The sequence below is a fragment of the Hibiscus syriacus genome, unplaced genomic scaffold (genome assembly GCF_006381635.1).
Source record: "Hibiscus syriacus cultivar Baekdansim isolate YM2019G1 unplaced genomic scaffold, ASM638163v2 tig00111191_pilon, whole genome shotgun sequence".
NCBI classification, from domain to species: domain Eukaryota; kingdom Viridiplantae; phylum Streptophyta; class Magnoliopsida; order Malvales; family Malvaceae; genus Hibiscus; species Hibiscus syriacus.
Window position 1 is genome coordinate 2419837 of NW_024063010.1, and position 17037 is coordinate 2436873.

The 17037-nt window shown below is 36.1% G+C and overlaps 3 protein-coding genes across 3 annotated transcripts; all 3 read right to left on the reverse strand.

The window, feature by feature from the left end:
- Nucleotides 1-350: 350 nt before the first annotated feature.
- Nucleotides 351-9970, reverse strand: LOC120155408 (mechanosensitive ion channel protein 5-like). The gene is given in 10 exon segments (XM_039166967.1): nucleotides 351-639; nucleotides 735-926; nucleotides 1019-1320; nucleotides 1436-1559; nucleotides 1829-2052; nucleotides 2103-2296; nucleotides 8395-8626; nucleotides 8628-8701; nucleotides 8704-8753; nucleotides 9966-9970. Coding segments are annotated over 10 exon segments (1686 nt in total).
- Nucleotides 9971-10371: 401 nt separating this feature from the next.
- LOC120155409 (protein trichome birefringence-like 41) lies at nucleotides 10372-12186 on the reverse strand. Its single transcript, XM_039166968.1, has 3 exons — nucleotides 11737-12186; nucleotides 11470-11654; nucleotides 10372-10828 (listed from the first exon to the last, which is right to left on the reverse strand). Exons 1-3 carry the CDS (start codon nucleotides 12184-12186, stop codon nucleotides 10372-10374), a joined length of 1092 nt encoding a protein of 363 aa, XP_039022899.1.
- Nucleotides 12187-13377: 1191 nt separating this feature from the next.
- On the reverse strand, nucleotides 13378-13831 carry LOC120155410. The gene is made up of 2 exons (XM_039166969.1): nucleotides 13624-13831; nucleotides 13378-13502 (listed from the first exon to the last, which is right to left on the reverse strand). The coding sequence occupies exons 1-2, from the start codon at nucleotides 13829-13831 to the stop codon at nucleotides 13378-13380; spliced, it is 333 nt and encodes a 110-aa protein (XP_039022900.1).
- Nucleotides 13832-17037: the final 3206 nt, after the last annotated feature.

Genomic DNA, 17037 nt, shown 5'->3' on the forward strand with positions numbered 1-17037 from the left:
AGCATTGCAAGCTGAAGATAATTAGTTACAACAGGGATCAGAAGACAAGTAGTATCTTGGCTGCTGATCTGTCCAAGCAGAGTCAGAAGTCAGAAGCATCATGAGGCATCAAACCTTGTTTTTTTTACAGAAGTCTTTCTGATTTTGTGAGACAAGGTTTGCTTCAAATAATGTTACATGTGATCTCCTTTAAATTATCAGTTCTTTTAACTATATATATATATATATATAGTATAGTCGAAAATTTTCACGAGGCTGGACAACCTACTCGCAACTTTGAAAACTGTACCGAGTATGATTTCTTGAGCATACAAAGATGGGGGTTATGTAGTTTTTATTTGTTACCTTGTTTAGATGGCCGATCCTGTCCAGTTAGGATGCGGACGGTCAGATGCCACTGGAGGCATGCTACAGACGTTGATGTCGACGGGATATAAGCGGTTTTTAGTATCCAGTTCGTTGAAAATCTTGATCATCTCTTCAACCAAGAGTGCCCTTCTTGCCCATCGCTCTCCCATATCTTGGTGATTCATTTTATGTGTGAGCCATATAGCTATCCTCACTCTATTCAACTCTTCGAATTCCTTCAAGATAATCTTTGGATCTGGATACCAGTGGTCGCTTTTGTGCTCGACGAAACTGCAGCAAGAAACGATCCATTGAATCAGACATGTTAAGCATATTTTCCATTAATTATACATTTTCATAGATTCTTTGCATCCTTTTCTACTGACCTGAATATCCTCTTCTTGATTAGACCAATCTTTTCTGCAGGAGTTTTGACATGGATACAGAATTCAACTGCATCGCCCATATCAGGGCTACGATAGTAGTTATGTATGGCCTTTGTAGCCAGCACACTGTTTGGGATAATGATCTTCTGGTTGTCGTATCTTAGGAAAACAGTGGTTAAGAATCTGGAATTCGTTAAACAAAATTCATTTGAGAGCCCAAGCAATTAATAGAATACTTCGTTAAACAGAATTCATGGGGAAAGAAAGAAAGTTTACATGCTTATTCAAGTACCTGAATTCCATCGATTTCGCTCCTATCACCCACATCAAATGGGTGCATGATAAATAATAATACAATGGCTTCGAACACTGTCTTGCAAGTGTTGTCAAATACGAAGGCGACAAGGAGCAGTTGAGAGCTAATGAAAACGAGAACTTTTCGGGTGGTGATTTCGAGTATGATTAGCCAAGTAACCACTATAATGATGCCGACAAGAACGTCGACTACCTGATGAAGTCTGTTGATAGCTGTTTTGGTATCGTTCAGTGTCAAGGCAAGTGCCCTTCGTTCTCTGAACGCATTGGCCTACATTGAAGTGCATCGTGACATTATTGCATACATAAAGAAGGGGGGAAAAGGCCTTGCTTTATCCCCTAATGGCACGGTTGCTTCAAAAACATAAGCTTGCATATAGTCTCACCACCCAGCTCTTCAGGGCCTTCTGATCAATTCTCCTACTTTCGGATGCTTCTTCAAAGAGACTCATGGTCTTGAAAGCCTCGTCTTCTTGAAGAAAACGTTCAATGTCCTCCAAGTAGATGAACCTGAGAAGACAATTATTGGCAATAATACAAGGGAAAAGCATCTTAGGTGTTTCTAAAGTACTCGATCCGGACGGACAATATCATATTACCATTAAACCTGCAACTCATTGGTCAAACTAACAACAGCAATACATAGTTATACTACTTATTCACCGTAATTCGCTTCTCATTCAGTGTCCTTATGATTCTTAAACTGAAAAAACGGAGGTGCCAGGAGGCTTGATGAAAAAGAAAGCTGATTTACATGATTCGAGATGAATTAGACGTACCTGGATCTCGGCTTTGTAACATTCAGGAAGATTTTTCTTGCTGTGACTTTTGCCTTACGTTCATTTCTGATTTGGTTCGCGGAATCGTCTCTGTCAGTTGAATCTTGTATCTGTTCATCTAAAGTGGAAAGAGCCCCAAGGCAGACTATATTAATCAACCTTTTCATGTTCCAAGCAGAGACATTTTTATGATTCAATTTTTGCAAACGGTCGATCCTTATCCCCTATCATCCTTCTCGGAAGAAAGCAGAATCAAAAGCATAGGGCTTTTTACTCGGGGACTTTTCTGGATCCGTCCACTCCCTATCGTACTTACAGAAGAGGGTGATGAGAGGGTAGACGTCCCGAGTCCTGGAAGAATCTTGGCACCGGGTTTCTGTTGGCTGATAACTTCATTTGCAAGTCTTTCCTCCTCCTCCGCCCTTTGAATTTCAATCAACGGGGGACCAGAAAGAGTCTCGATTATGTTGGTTTTTGGCAAAAGTCCCACATTGGTTGTGTATAAGGAGGAGGGGAAATTCTTTTGTTATAAATAAAGCCATCCTCCTCCTTAGTTAATTATCCCACAAATATAAGCCTTCTTCTATTTTAAAGGCTATTTGTATTCTTTCTCTCTTTGTAATATTTCCTCTATTAGTGAAATATTTTGGTGTTCTCTTTTATGTCTATTTAATAGCTATTGTCGGGTATAGTTGTTGTCAATTATTGTCCTATTAAAATTACTTGTCTTGGTAGTTCTGTCTAAGGAAAGTGGGTTTTAAGAGGGACCATTGTGACCCCTCCTCTTTCCTGGGAATCTACCTTGGGGTGATTTTTAGTACAATCGTTTTCACACTAGTCACCTAGATAATAGTTTTCAAGGTGAATCTGTTATTGGTGGAAATTAACCCGAATTTCACAACAATTGGTATCAGCGCTCTTGGTTTATTTTAGTTTGCTCTGTGGTTGCGGCTTAGGCTGATCTTCCACATCAGAAAAAATTTCCTTGGGATAATTGACATTCTGCATTGGCAGCTATTAAATAGAATTTGTAGCAGAAATGGCAGACGCTTCTTCATCTTCAATTTTGGCAAGAAATGCTGTGACAAATGTTAGATTTGCAGTGGAGATTTTTGATGGCACCGGTCATTTCGGCATGTGGCAAAGCGAGGTTCTAGATGCCCTATTTCAGCAGGGTCTAGACATTGCTATTGAAGGAGAGAAACCAGATGATGTTGAGGAGAAAGAATGGAAGAAGATCAATAGAATGGCATGTGGTACTATTCGATCGTGTCTTTCTAGAGAGCAGAAGTATGCATTTTCTAAGGAAACTTCTGCAAGTAAATTGTGGAAGGCACTGGAGGAGAAATTTTTGAAGAAAAGCGGTCAGAACAAACTCTACATGAAAAAGAGACTGTTCCGCTTCAACTATGTACCAGGTACCACTATGAATGATCACATTACTAGCTTTAATCAGCTGGTGACTGATCTGATGAATATGGACGTGACTTTTGAAGACGAAGATCTGGCTCTGATGTTGATGGGATCACTTCCTGATGAGTTTGAGTATCTTGAAACTACTCTACTTAATGGGAAGGTTGATGTGTCTCTCAGTGAAGTAACTGCTGCCTTGTATAGTTATGAATTGAGAAAGAAAGACAAACAAGAAAACACAAGTGTCGAAGCAGAAGCTCTTGTTGTTAGAAGCCGTTCCAAGAGTCAGAATAAAGGAAGCAGAGGGAGATCGAAGTCAAAGTCCAGATTGAGCAAAGATGAATGTGCCTTTTGTCGAGAAAAAGGGCACTGGAAGAAAGAATGTCCCAGGCTAAAGAATAAAGGCAAACCTGAAAGGGGGAAGGCTGTCTCAGAATCAAATGTGGTTGAGTATGATGATGGAGATTCAGATTTCGCATTCGCTGCTACGCCATCAACCAGCTGTTCCAGTTCATGGCTGTTAGATTCAGCTTGTAGCCACCATATGACCCCCAATAGAGAATGGTTCTTTGATTTTAAAGAACTAAAAGGTGGAATTGTCTACACAACAAATAATTCCCCTCTTGACACACTTGGGATTGGTTCAATTCGCTTGAGGAATCAGGATGGATCAATCAGAACCTTAACAGGTGTCCATTATGTACCAGATTTAATGAGAAATCTCATCTCTGTGGGAACCTTAGAGTCAAAAGGTTTAGAAGTGAGGGCAAAAGATGGGATTATGAGGATTATCTCTGGTGCACTGGTGATAATGAAGGGAATCCGAAAAAGAAACAATGTGTATTACTTTCTGGGTAGTACAATTGTTGGGACAGCAGCAGTGGCAGCTTCTACTGATGAACAGGAGTCAGAAGCAACCAGGTTATGGCATATGCGCTTGGGGCATGTTGGTGAAAAATCCTTGAAATTACTGATAGATCAAGGATTATTGAAGGGTGCACGGGCTTGCAAATTAGCTTTTTGTGAGCATTGCATCAAAGGGAAGAAGACGAGGGTGAAATTTGGAACAGCAATCCATGATACTAAAGGTATTTTGGATTATGTTCATTCAGATGTATGGGGGCCTTCCAAGACAACTTCATTGGGAGGAACACACTATTATGTCACCTTTGTTGATGATTTTCCCGGAGAGTTTGGGTGTATCCAATGAAGACAAAGGATGAGGTGCTAGGATTTTTCCTTAAATGGAAAAAGATGATGGAGACTCAAACAGGCAGAAAAATCAAACGTCTCCGTACAGACAATGGTGGAGAGTACAAAAATGATCCATTTCTGAAAGTCTGTGAAGAGGAAGGTATTGTTAGGCACTTCACTGTCAGAGGTACACCACAACAGAATAGAGTGGCAGAGCGTATGAACCGGACATTAGTGGAGAAGGTTCGGTGTATGTTGTCTAATGCTGGGTTAGGCAAAGAATTTTGGGCTGAGGCTTTGGTCTATGCTTGTCACCTTGTCAACCGCTTACCATCGACTGCTATTGGTGGTAAAACACCATTAGAGAAATGGTTTGGAGTACCTGCTACAGATTATGATTCCTTACATGTGTTTGGTTCCACTGCATACTACCATGTTAAGGAGTCAAAGCTGGATCCAAGAGCAAAGAAGGCGATTTTTATGGGGATCACCTCTGGTGTGAAAGGCTATCGTCTTTGGTGTCCAGAAACAAAGAAAATAATCTTCAGCAGGGATGTTACCTTTGATGAATCTACCATGTTGAGAAAGGTGACTTCAGAAAAATTGGAGCAGACAGATGGAACTCCCAAAAAGGTGGAGTTTGAAGGAAGCAAATTTGTCCCAACCAGTAAAGAAAATGATGTTGACTCTCCTATGGTAGAAGAAGAGTCAGATGAAGAAGAGGTTCAGACCCAAGAACCTCCACAGCAACATGAATCAATTGCACTCAGAAAGGGAAAGAGGACCATTAGACAACCTGCTCGTTATGCTGATATGGTCTCTTTTGCATCACCAATTGCAATTGATGATGTTCCTGCCACTTTTAATGAAGCAGTTCAAAGTTCAGAACATAAAAAGTGGAGGATTGCCATGAATGAAGAAATGCAATCCCTTCAAAAGAATCAGACGTGGAAACTAGCTAGTCTTCCGAAGGGAAAGAAGGTAATTGGGTGCAAGTGGGTATATGCAAAGAAAGATGGATTTCCTGACAAGAATAACATCCGCTACAAAGCAAGATTGGTGGCTAAAGGCTACGCTCAAACGGAGGGAGTTGATTATAATGAAGTATTTTCTCCAGTTGTAAAACATTCCTCCATCAGAATTTTGTTGGCTTTGGTAGCGCAGTTGGATTTGGAACTAGTTCAGATGGATGTAAAAACTGCATTTTTACATGAAGACTTGGATGAGGAAATCTACATGACTCAGCCAGATGGATTCAAAGTTGCTGAAAAAGAAGAGATGGTGTACAAATTAGAAAAATCGCTGTACGGATTGAAGCAATCTCCAAGGCAGTGGTACAAGCGATTTGACAAGTTTATGATAGGGCAGAAGTACACAAGAAGCAAATATGATCATTGTGTGTATATACGCGAGCTAGAAGACGGATCCTATATATATCTTCTTCTTTATGTTGATGATATGCTGATAGCTTCCAGGAGTCAGACAAAAAATGCGAAACTAAAGACTCAATTGAACAGGGAGTTTGAGATGAAGGATCTTGGTGAAGCGAATAAGATTCTAGGCATGGAGATATCAAGGGATAAGAAATTGGAGAGGCTTTGTTTGTCTCAGAAAGAATATCTGAGGAAGGTACTAAAACGTTTTGGCATAAATGAGATGTCAAAACCAGTTAGTACACCTCTTGCTCCTCATTTCAAGCTCGGTGCATCCATGTCACCTAAGGATGATGCAGAACGGGAATACATGTCAAAGGTTCCGTATGCAAGTGATGTTGGTAGCTTGATGTATGCAATGGTGTGTACGAGACCCGATATTTCACAGGCAATTGGGGTTGTGAGCAGGTATATGCATGATCCTGGAAAGGAGCATTGGCAAGCTGTGAAATGGATTCTGCGGTATATTCTGAACACCGTAGATATTGGTTTGGTCTTTCAGCAGGACAAACAAGATGGTCAGTGTGTAGTTGGGTATTGTGATTCAGACTATGCAGGTGATTTGGACAAGCGTCGATCAACTACTGGTTATGTGTTTACATTTGCAAAGGCACCAGTCAGTTGGAAGTCCACCTTACAGTCAACAGTGGCTTTGTCTACTATAGAGGCAGAGTATATGGCAGTTACAGAGGCTGTGAAGGAGGCAATTTGGCTTCAAGGGTTGCTTGGTGAATTGGGAATGGAACAAAAGCACATCAAAGTGCACTGTGACAGTCAGAGTGCTATTCATTTAGCAAAGAACCAGGTTTACCATGCAAGGACGAAGCACATTGATGTTCGATATCACTTTGTACGAGAGATTCTAGAAGAAGGTGGAGTCATAATCCAGAAGATTCGGACCACTGAGAATCCTGCTGATATGTTGACAAAAGTGGTAACTGCGGTCAAGTTTAAACATTGTTTAGATTTGGTCAATATTGTTACAAATTAAAAGATGATCATTGTGTGTATATACGCGAGCTAGAAGACGGATCCTATATATATCTTCTTCTTTATGTTGATGATATGCTGATAGCTTCCAGGAGTCAGACAAAAATTGCGAAACTAAAGACTCAATTGAACAGGGAGTTTGAGATGAAGGATCTTGGTGAAGCGAAGAAGATTCTAGGCATGGAGATATCAAGGGATAAGAAATTGGGGAGGCTTTGTTTGTCTCAGAAAGAATATCTGAGGAAGGTACTAAAACGTTTTGGCATAAATGAGATGTCAAAACCAGTTAGTACACCTCTTGCTCCTCATTTCAAGCTCGGTGCATCCATGTCACCTAAGGATGATGCAGAACGGGAATACATGTCAAAGGTTCCGTATGCAAGTGATGTTGGTAGCTTGATGTATGCAATGGTGTGTACGAGACCCGATATTTCACAGGCAATTGGGGTTGTGAGCAGGTATATGCATGATCCTGGAAAGGAGCATTGGCAAGCTGTGAAATGGATTCTGCGGTATATTCTGAACACCGTAGATGTTGGTTTGGTCTTTCAGCAGGACAAACAAGATGGTCAGTGTGTAGTTGGGTATTGTGATTCAGACTATGCAGGTGATTTGGACAAGCGTCGATCAACTACTGGTTATGTGTTTACATTTGCAAAGGCACCAGTCAGTTGGAAGTCCACCTTACAGTCAACAGTGGCTTTGTCTACTATAGAGGCAGAGTATATGGCAGTTACAGAGGCTGTGAAGGAGGCAATTTGGCTTCAAGGGTTGCTTGGTGAATTGGGAATGGAACAAAAGCACATCAAAGTGCACTGTGACAGTCAGAGTGCTATTCATTTAGCAAAGAACCAGGTTTACCATGCAAGGACGAAGCACATTGATGTTCGATATCACTTTGTACGAGAGATTCTATAAGAAGGTGGAGTCATAATCCAGAAGATTCGGACCACTGAGAATCCTGCTGATATGTTGACAAAAGTGGTAACTGCGGTCAAGTTTAAACATTGTTTAGATTTGGTCAATATTGTTACAAATTAAAAGATTGTTTTTTTTAGAGATGTGTGTGGAATTTGCCAAGGTGGAGATTTGTTGGTTTTTGGCAAAAGTCCCACATTGGTTGTGTATAAGGAGGAGGGAAAATTCTTTTGTTATAAATAAAGCCATCCTCCTCCTTAGTTAATTATCCCACAAATATAAGCCTTCTTCTATTTTAAAGGCTATTTGTATTCTTTCTCTCTTTGTAATATTTCCTCTATTAGTGAAATATTTTGGTGTTCTCTTTTATGTCTATTTAATAGCTATTGTCGGGTATAGTTGTTGTCAATTATTGTCCTATTAAAATTACTTGTCTTGGTAGTTCTGTCTAAGGAAAGTGGGTTTTAAGAGGGACCATTGTGACCCCTCCTCTTTCCTGGGAATCTACCTTGGGGTGATTTTTAGTACAATCGTTTTCACACTAGTCACCTAGATAATAGTTTTCAAGGTGAATCTGTTATTGGTGGAAATTAACCCGAATTTCACAACAGATTACATACTGATTGAACAACGAATCCTGGATTCGGTCGAAATAAGTACTAACATGGAAAGAAGAGGCCAGCACCTTCACTGAAAGTGTCTTCAATAGCCACAGCATTACTCCCACCACAAGACAAACCAAAACTTTAGTCACATATCTAACAAATGCACTCTTAGTTTCCCTTTGAACGTTTTTGTCAAGCAAGCAATGCCAAGCTATCAGAACCAAACCGAGCCATAAACAATTCCGATCGAACAGCTTTCCTCAATCCATAAACAAAATACAATACCTTTTTCCTCAAAAGAAAATTCCTCTCGATAAAAACACAATTATCCTTATAATCCAACCTGAAACCAATCTACCACATATTAGCTCCCTTTGAAATAATCACAGCCACCTCAGAGTTCAGACGAATCGACTCGGTCCGGCCATGAAATCAGAAGAACAATGGAAAAGAAAATGCTGCAAAAGCTCATATAATATCCAAACCAACAACATAAAAAGTAATAATTTTAATGATTATTAAAAAGTTTGATCGTATTCTATTCAACTTCAATTGTTTTAAACAACAAAATCCACCACATAAATGACACATTTCCCCATTGGTTGGAGATCTTCCTCGTTTATAAGTTCTTGCTTTGTGTGTCAATTATCTGCTTTGTTTGTAGGGTTGTATATACTTATGTGTGTCACGTGAAAAAATTGTTATAATCTCAAATGTAATTGTATGATATATTGCTTATTTGTAAGGAGAAAGTTATTGGTTATGCAGTGTGTATCATGCTACTGATTTGCTATTTTTGAGCATCGACTTTCACTATTTAGAAAAATACAGTGATAGTTTGAAGAACTTGGTACGTGATAATTAACACATGTATGCATAGTTAGGGATTTATTAGTTTGTTTATGCATTAGTCATGCTTGTCTATTCTATAAATTAACCATTCTATACAACATGTTCTCTGGTTAAGTTCTATAACAAGCATAATCTCCAATTTTTGAATTTTATAATTCATTCATCGTTTTCTTTCCTTTTAATAATAAATTTTATAAAACATTAAAGAAAAATATGTAGTAAACACCACCAGCGATGAGCACGCTGAGCACCATTAATTTAATTTATAAAAATATAAAATTCTTAAGGACTTAACGTATAATTATAAATTAGTTAAAAAATTGAAGGTAAATTATTTAAAATAAAATATTAATTATATTATTTTTCATAATCTTTTTTAACAGCAAGGAAAAAATATTTAAGGTTTTTTAATTTAGGGATTGGTATTCGATCCAAACATTGTAAAAAAGATTATGAAAAAAATATTATAATTAATATTTTATTTTAAATAATTTATTTTTAAAATTTTAATTAATTTATAATTATTCGTTTGAGTTTTTTTTAGAATTTTAATTTTTTAAATTAGATTAATGCGTAGTAGAACTTTCCTTCGTATTATGTTTAGTTCAAATTCTAGGATAATGTTTAATTGGTGATTATGGATTAATTTTAAAAAACTAATTAATAAAAGAAAGATACATCTTACAATTAATTGCTTCCCACATTATGTTCAAATGAAATCTTAGACAATACTCCATACTGACTATTAGTTGGAGTTGACTTTATCTTTCATATTTATAGTCAAATCCAATAATTTTTTTGAACAAAACATGAAGGGTATAATTACATGAGATGTCTTCAAACAATGAGTAATTTTAAATTGATCCCTAAACTTCAAAATATTTTATATAATCTCTAAATTATAACCTCATTCTAACTTAGCCCTTAAACTTTAAAATATTCTATACCAATCTTTAAACAATTAGTATCATTCAATTTTGATCATTTCGTTAAAATATAGTTAACTTTATCAGTTAAATAATTTATTTATTTTTAAAGATCCTAAAATTTATAAGAAAGGACAAGCAAATATGGAATAGAAGAAGGTCTACTTGTAAATTTTAAAATTAACACAATTTATTAAGCTAGAAATACAAGATTAAAACAACTCATAATCTAAATCAAAGTCCCTAGCTCCATGGGAGTTCGAAAGCAATGCATAGAGAATTTCGTTCCAAGAATCAGGGACTCCAGCAAGACACCAATGGCTACAATCGCTTCCTTCCTTCCCAAAATAAAGAGAAGGATGACCATCTTTCCTTAGCAGAGAAAGCATAGTTATATCGAGCAAAGTGACCGGCTTCGACATCGATCGAAGAACGTCCTTCACGACCGACAACGCTGGCGGAAGAGGTCCGGGATAAGTTGTTCCAGGGAATGGTGTGGTTTGTCCTTCACAGTTATGAACAGGAGAGATGCCCTGGAAAAATACTTGAGTGGTACGAGGATCAACATTGGAATTAACCCATTTGGACCATGTAGTTAGTCCCACTTTGAAGGCCATCAATCTATCCATATCCTTGTATATCTTTCCTCTATATTCAATGAATTCCCATCTAATTCCATATCAACAATATAAACCATTAATACGTCAAAAAATAGAGTTAATTACATCACATTTTCTCCAAGTATGACCCCTATTTTAAATCCATCCCTAAACTTGTAAATGTTTCATTTTCATTCCTAAAATATAAATATCATTCTAAATCAATCCTCAATATTTTGAACATTTCGATTTTATCTCCAAACTATATGACCTCCATTCTAAATTGGTCCCCAAACTTTTTGAACATTCCAATTTCATCCCAAACTATGCGTAAATACTGATCACATACCTTGTTCATAAAATCATTAGGCTAATTTATATTATTATATGTTTGAAAAAATTAGGTTAAATTATGGTTGAAACTAATCACATATTTGGATGAATTTAGGGATAAAATTGGAATATTCAAAAGTTTGGGGACCAATTTCGAAAGAGGATCATAGTTTATGGATGAAACTAGAATGCTCAAAAGTTTAAGGATTAATTTAGACTGAGTGTAATAGTTTGTGGATAAAATTAGAATATTCAAAAGTTTAAGGACCAATTTAAGATGAGGGCTATAGTTTGGGGACATGTGATGCAATCAACTCCAAAAAAAGATATATAAAAAAATCATTATAAATATAATGAGACTAAAAAAATAATACTCACGGTTGATTCTTTCCTTTAGTTGTATGAACCCACCAATGCCAAGAATTAAAGATGAGGATATCATATCCTTTCCAGGAATAATCTCCATTGACGATCGAATCAAGCTTTAAGACTACACCTCTAGGTTCTTGAACAAGATCAACGAGAAACACGTTATGAGAATACTCCAGCGATATCCCAAACTCCTGCAAAGAATATTCACTTTTTTAAAATCAAAATTTGTTAAAATAATATTTATAAATCAATCGAAAATAACAAAAAACTCACCGGTAGTGAAAAGGTGGAGTGGTTGCCTGCACTGGTTAAACTGTATTTGGGTTGCGGCACCACTGCATGAACCATGCATAATAACGACTCCCACATGTTCAAGCTTATCGAGTCCCCGATAAACAGTATCTTCTTCCCCTTCATCTTCTTCAAGAAATCCAAGCCATTAAATCTGGGCAATGAGCAAGCGGTGGGCTTCCATTTGTATTTGAGGTAGAGTTTATCGGGACGTCCGTTCCTTTGACAGTCGAATCCTTTGTGTATAAAAGGACAACTCGCACTGTTGTAAAGAGGGTACGTATCATCTTTTATCCAACTCCCTTTGAAATAATCACAGCCAGCACTGAGTTCAGATGACTCCACTCGGTCGGGCCATGAGATCAGAAAAACAATGAAAAAGGAAATGCTGCAACTGCAAAAGTTCAGATGATATCCATGGCGGTATCCCATTTTTGATTTAGAGAGACAAGAGGAGGTATAAAACAAGTTGAAAACTTTGAAAGCAATACTGTATTGGAAAGTGTTGTGAATTACAACAACGAGCTATAGTTATTTATACTCTCGTTTGGTGTTATCTGGTATATTTTATATTTTATTTTTCCTGATTTCTTTCCTTGCTGAATTTAATTTTTAGCACATATTTAGGTTGAATTAATAGGGGACAAGGATATCTGATGCATGGCTGATTCTCAGAGGTGGAAATCAATTCATGTATGAACACTTTTAGTTGTGGAAATATATTTATTTTGATCTTTCTTCATTTGTTCATAATATATATGAACTTTTGTATATATGGAAGGTAAATAGATGCAGAGTTGTCAAATGAGTCAGCTTAGCAGCAGGCTCGATGCAATTATATTCAAGTCTAGTTATCTTAGACAATCTGAATCCATTGCTTAAAAAGAGTAATAATTTTAATGATAAGATATCTTTTATTATTTATTATTAGATTTTGAATATTAAAAAATATTCGTTGTTTATCAAATATGGTGATATTTAAATGCTAATTTAACATAAATTATCAAATACGGTGAAGTTATAGTATTGGTGTACCAGTTCACGGGGCTGACGTGACAGTTTATAGTGCAAACGTAACAGTCCATCTGTTATGTTTGAGTTACCAAATTAACCAATATGTCATGTCATCTATGATTGCGTGTAAACATGTGTGATATGGCATGCAAATCTGTGTAAATATACACAATCGATGCAAGTAATACAGTAGTAAGTGAGTATTGTCTCCACAGAGATTGGAGGTATTCTTTAAAGATTGCTAGAGCTAGTAATATGTGTCACTAACTAATCCTAAGCGTCTAAATCTAATTATATAAACAAATGAGAAATGTGTTATAGCAAATGGTATGAACAGATGGAAAAAATTTACTGAGGTAAGAAATGTGTGAAGTGAACAGATAATTTTTGTCATAGCAAGAAAATATGCAAGAGTAAATAAGTAAAAATTGCTAAGGCAAAAATTAATTGCAAGAGTAAGTAAAATTAATTTTTTTCAAGCGTAGTCACTTCCACCTTGGCCTTGTCAACTTCGATGCCGCAACGAGAAATTTTATGGCCCAACACAATTCCCTCTATCACCATAAAGTGACATTTTTCTCAGTTAAGAACAAGGTTGTCCTCCTCGCATCACTTTAGCACTTTAAATAAATTGTCGAGGCATCTGTCAAAGTCATCACCTGATACGGAAAAATCAACCATGAAAATTTCCAAGAAGTCTTCCACCATGTCTGAAAAATGGCTATCATACACCTCTGAAAAATTGTCAGGGCATTACATAATCCGAACAGCATCCTCCTAAAGGCATAGGTGCCATATGGGCACGTGAAAGTGGTCTTCTCTTGATATTTTGGTGTTATGGAAATCTAATTATACCCAGAATATCCGTCGATGAAGCAATAAAATGCCTTGCCCGCCAAACGATCAAGCATTTGATCGATGAATGGGGGAATTTGTCATTCTTCGTCCCCTTGTTGAGCTTTTGGTAGTCCACATAAATCCTCCAACCCGTGACGGTCCTCATCATTAAGAATTCATTATCCTCATTTTTCACCATGGTCACGCCACCTTTCTTCAGCAGCATTGAACAGGGCTAACCCAAGAGTTATCAGATATGGGATAGATCACCCCAACATCTAGCCATTTGATGATTTACTTCATCATCACTTTATTCATTATCGGGTTGAGTCTCCTTTGAGCTTTTAGTCCCTTGAAATTTCCTCAACTACCCTTGAATTTACGCCCATTTCGTGAATGGTATGGCAGTTGGCAGTGGTCTCAAATCCTTGGCAGGGGCAGAAGTTCACATGAGGTGCATTGGATAGCTGGCCTTGCGATATCAACAATTTTGTCTCGTACTGCATCAGACTTGCAAGATAAAACTTGTCGCACATCATCTTCATTTCCTTTGGCCTTCGCACAAATTTTTCTCGACAAATAATTTCCTCCTCGGCCATTTCGTATCACCTGCATCATCACAGCAACACAAAACCCTTCTCATCAGCAACATCAGTTTTATAAAGAAAAACTAGTCGAGGCAAAACTTTCCACCACATGCATGAAATGTCTTAATTGCAACTAAAATGCGGTGAAAATGGCTTTTAAACAAACAATAACTTAAGTAAAAAGACCTAAAATATAGTTTTTACGGAGTTATCAATCTTCCATATTAATCTGTCACCCTGGATTACCACGTTAGCACCATGAACTATCACATCAGCACCGTGGATTGCCACGTTAGCACCATAATAATCAGCGACGAAAAAACGTTGGTTAAAGGTTCACATGAGATTTATTTTAACACCCCAAAATATGGGTTAGGAGTTTCAGGTTTATTTGTTTGGCTTATGATTGATTTTACCTTAGTATATGAACCTTTGGACCCAAGTGGATTTGATTTGGGCTTGAGATGAGCCCAACTAGCTTCTAAAGGGGATGCTTTTAATCTTAAATCAAATAAGGAAGTACTAGGTGGGTAATTAACCCATTTTCAAACAAAGGTTGAATCCCATTAATTTGGGATGTTCTCACGTTTGTTTATGATATCTCTTTTTTACCACAAAGCTTGTCTTATTCCTCTCATCCTTGCCAACTTCTTTCCTCTCCAAGAAATCATCAAAGGTTGAAACTTTAAGAATCTTAGGCATCATTTGTGAATTATAAGGTAAGATTCACAATCTACAACTCCTAAGCTTTCATTCAAGCCCCAAATTGTAAGGTTTGGCTTAGTTTCCATGAAAATGGGTTTTGGAGGGGTTTATGGAATCCTGGATTCTAGCTCGTTTTATGAGTTTTACTTGGTAAGAAAAAGTTTTTGGCTTCTCCCTAAGGTTCAAAATAAGCTAACAACTCATTTAAACTTGTTTTGATTAGTTCAAGAGCAATGAGAGAGCTCAAAGGCTAGAGATAAGAAAAAGTTAACCCTTGGGTGATTTGGGAACGTTTTTCCAGTCACCTAGCTTCAAGGTAACTGTAATACTCTTAACCTGTATGCATACCCGAATACGAGTCAAAGATGCCACAAAGCTTTACATACATTCTAAGGTTAAAAATCTAGTAAAATTTTGAACTTTTAAAATTTATTCAATTTAATGTTTTCAATAAATAATGTAATCATATAAAATAATATTATAGTATTTAAGCCTTCAAATCAATATCATTTTCAGGCAACAACTAGACAGTTATATACTATTTCATATCATAAGATAAACTGTCTAATTACTTTCTAATTTAAAATATTTCTTTACTCTGTCAAAATATAATTTTTATCTAAAACACAAAACTTAAATTCATGTTTATATCCTTAATATCATATCTTAGACTTTTCTTATTTGTATATATGCCATCTAGAAAATTTAAAATAGTAGGATGTCATTACTAATACATGTAACTTTTCTTTATTGATTGATGTCGCTCAGCTCCTTACTTCACTTGCTCTTCTTGACTTATGCGTGAAAATCATCACACGCTAAGTATACACTTAGTGAAGCATTATAAACAACTAAAGTGATATAAATATCAAACAACTTAACAACCTCTAAACAACGTATTCATTTATATAAAACTTACTAATATCATAACAATTTAAAACATTAACTTAAATTCCAATAAATCACTAAATATTCAAACCAATTTATTCAATCCATTTTTTTTTTCTCTTCAAAGATTTGAAAATTACCATATCATGATGTTATCAAAACCATAATAAACAATATTATTTATAATAGTCATATCAAAGCCATGATAAACATTATCATACATAATAGTCATATCATATTCTTTTTCATTCATATACAATATAAAACTTTTATATCTTATTTTCATCTTTCACTTTCATTTCCACTTTCACATTTCATTATCATAATTCGTACTTTCACATTTCAGAACTCATTATCAGAATTTGTTTCCGGACTCATAACTTATTTCAGATTCATAACTTAATTTCAAATTCATAACTTATTTTCAAGTTCATAGCCCAATGCATATTTATGAAAATGCAAGGTACGTGAGTCAGACGAGTGTGCGCAATAAGCACTTCAGTGCTATCATCAAAATCAGACTATGCACTTCAACTGCGATCATCTCACTTGCACCAACAGTGCTATACATAATATATATAAATGTACCCGATCATAATCATAATCATAATCACTCTACCTCATGACATGTCAATTGTACCTACGACTCTCAATGTAACATACAATGAGCTTTTCTATTACTTATTAGACATTATAGAATTATCAAAGATATCAGTATCTCAACATATTCAACTTTTCGTATCATAACATGATGGGCTTATTTCACTTATTTTAAATATTTTGTCCTTATTTGGAGATTTACTATTTTTAATGTTTTAATACTAACATATTGGGAAAAAAATTTAGGTCCCCTATATTTAGTCGTGTATTCACATCTTGGTCACTGGATCTGGGTTGATTCGATTTTATTCAGATTTGTTGGGTTTTCATGTGCGATTTCCCCTTTTTTATTTTTCTAGAAATTGCTTATATATATAATTGGGTGAATCATGCATTGAACCCCTATAAATTTTCCATATTTTCTATTTTAGTCCATGTTCCTTTGTTTCTTATTTATTTCAAATTTGGGACGTTAATTTTATTAGTTTTCATTATGGTCATTTATATGTATGTGTTTTTATTACGAATATGATGCCCTTGTTTATATTATTTTTATTTTGGTCACTTGTTCATGATATTTTGTTTTTTATTTTGAATTGCATACTGGTTTTTGTTCACATTGCATTTTAATCCTTTTAATTTTTATTAATAT

Bases quoted from the DNA above. Each gene is read 5' to 3' on its own strand.
- LOC120155409 (XM_039166968.1), bottom strand. From the start codon at position 12,186: ATGGGATACCGCCATGGATATCATCTGAACTTTTGCAGTTGCAGCATT. The intron at 11,655-11,736 runs GTGAGTTTTTTG...TATTCTTTGCAG, and splicing joins ACTCCACCTTTTCACTACCG to GAGTTTGGGATATCGCTGGA. The intron at 10,829-11,469 runs GTGAGTATTATT...ATATGGAATTAG, and splicing joins ACTAAAGGAAAGAATCAACC to ATGGGAATTCATTGAATATA.
- LOC120155410 (XM_039166969.1), bottom strand. From the start codon at position 13,831: ATGCTGCTGAAGAAAGGTGGCGTGACCATGGTGAAAAATGAGGATAAT. The intron at 13,503-13,623 runs GTATAATTAGAT...ACAATTTTTCAG, and splicing joins TTCATCGACGGATATTCTGG to AGGTGTATGATAGCCATTTT.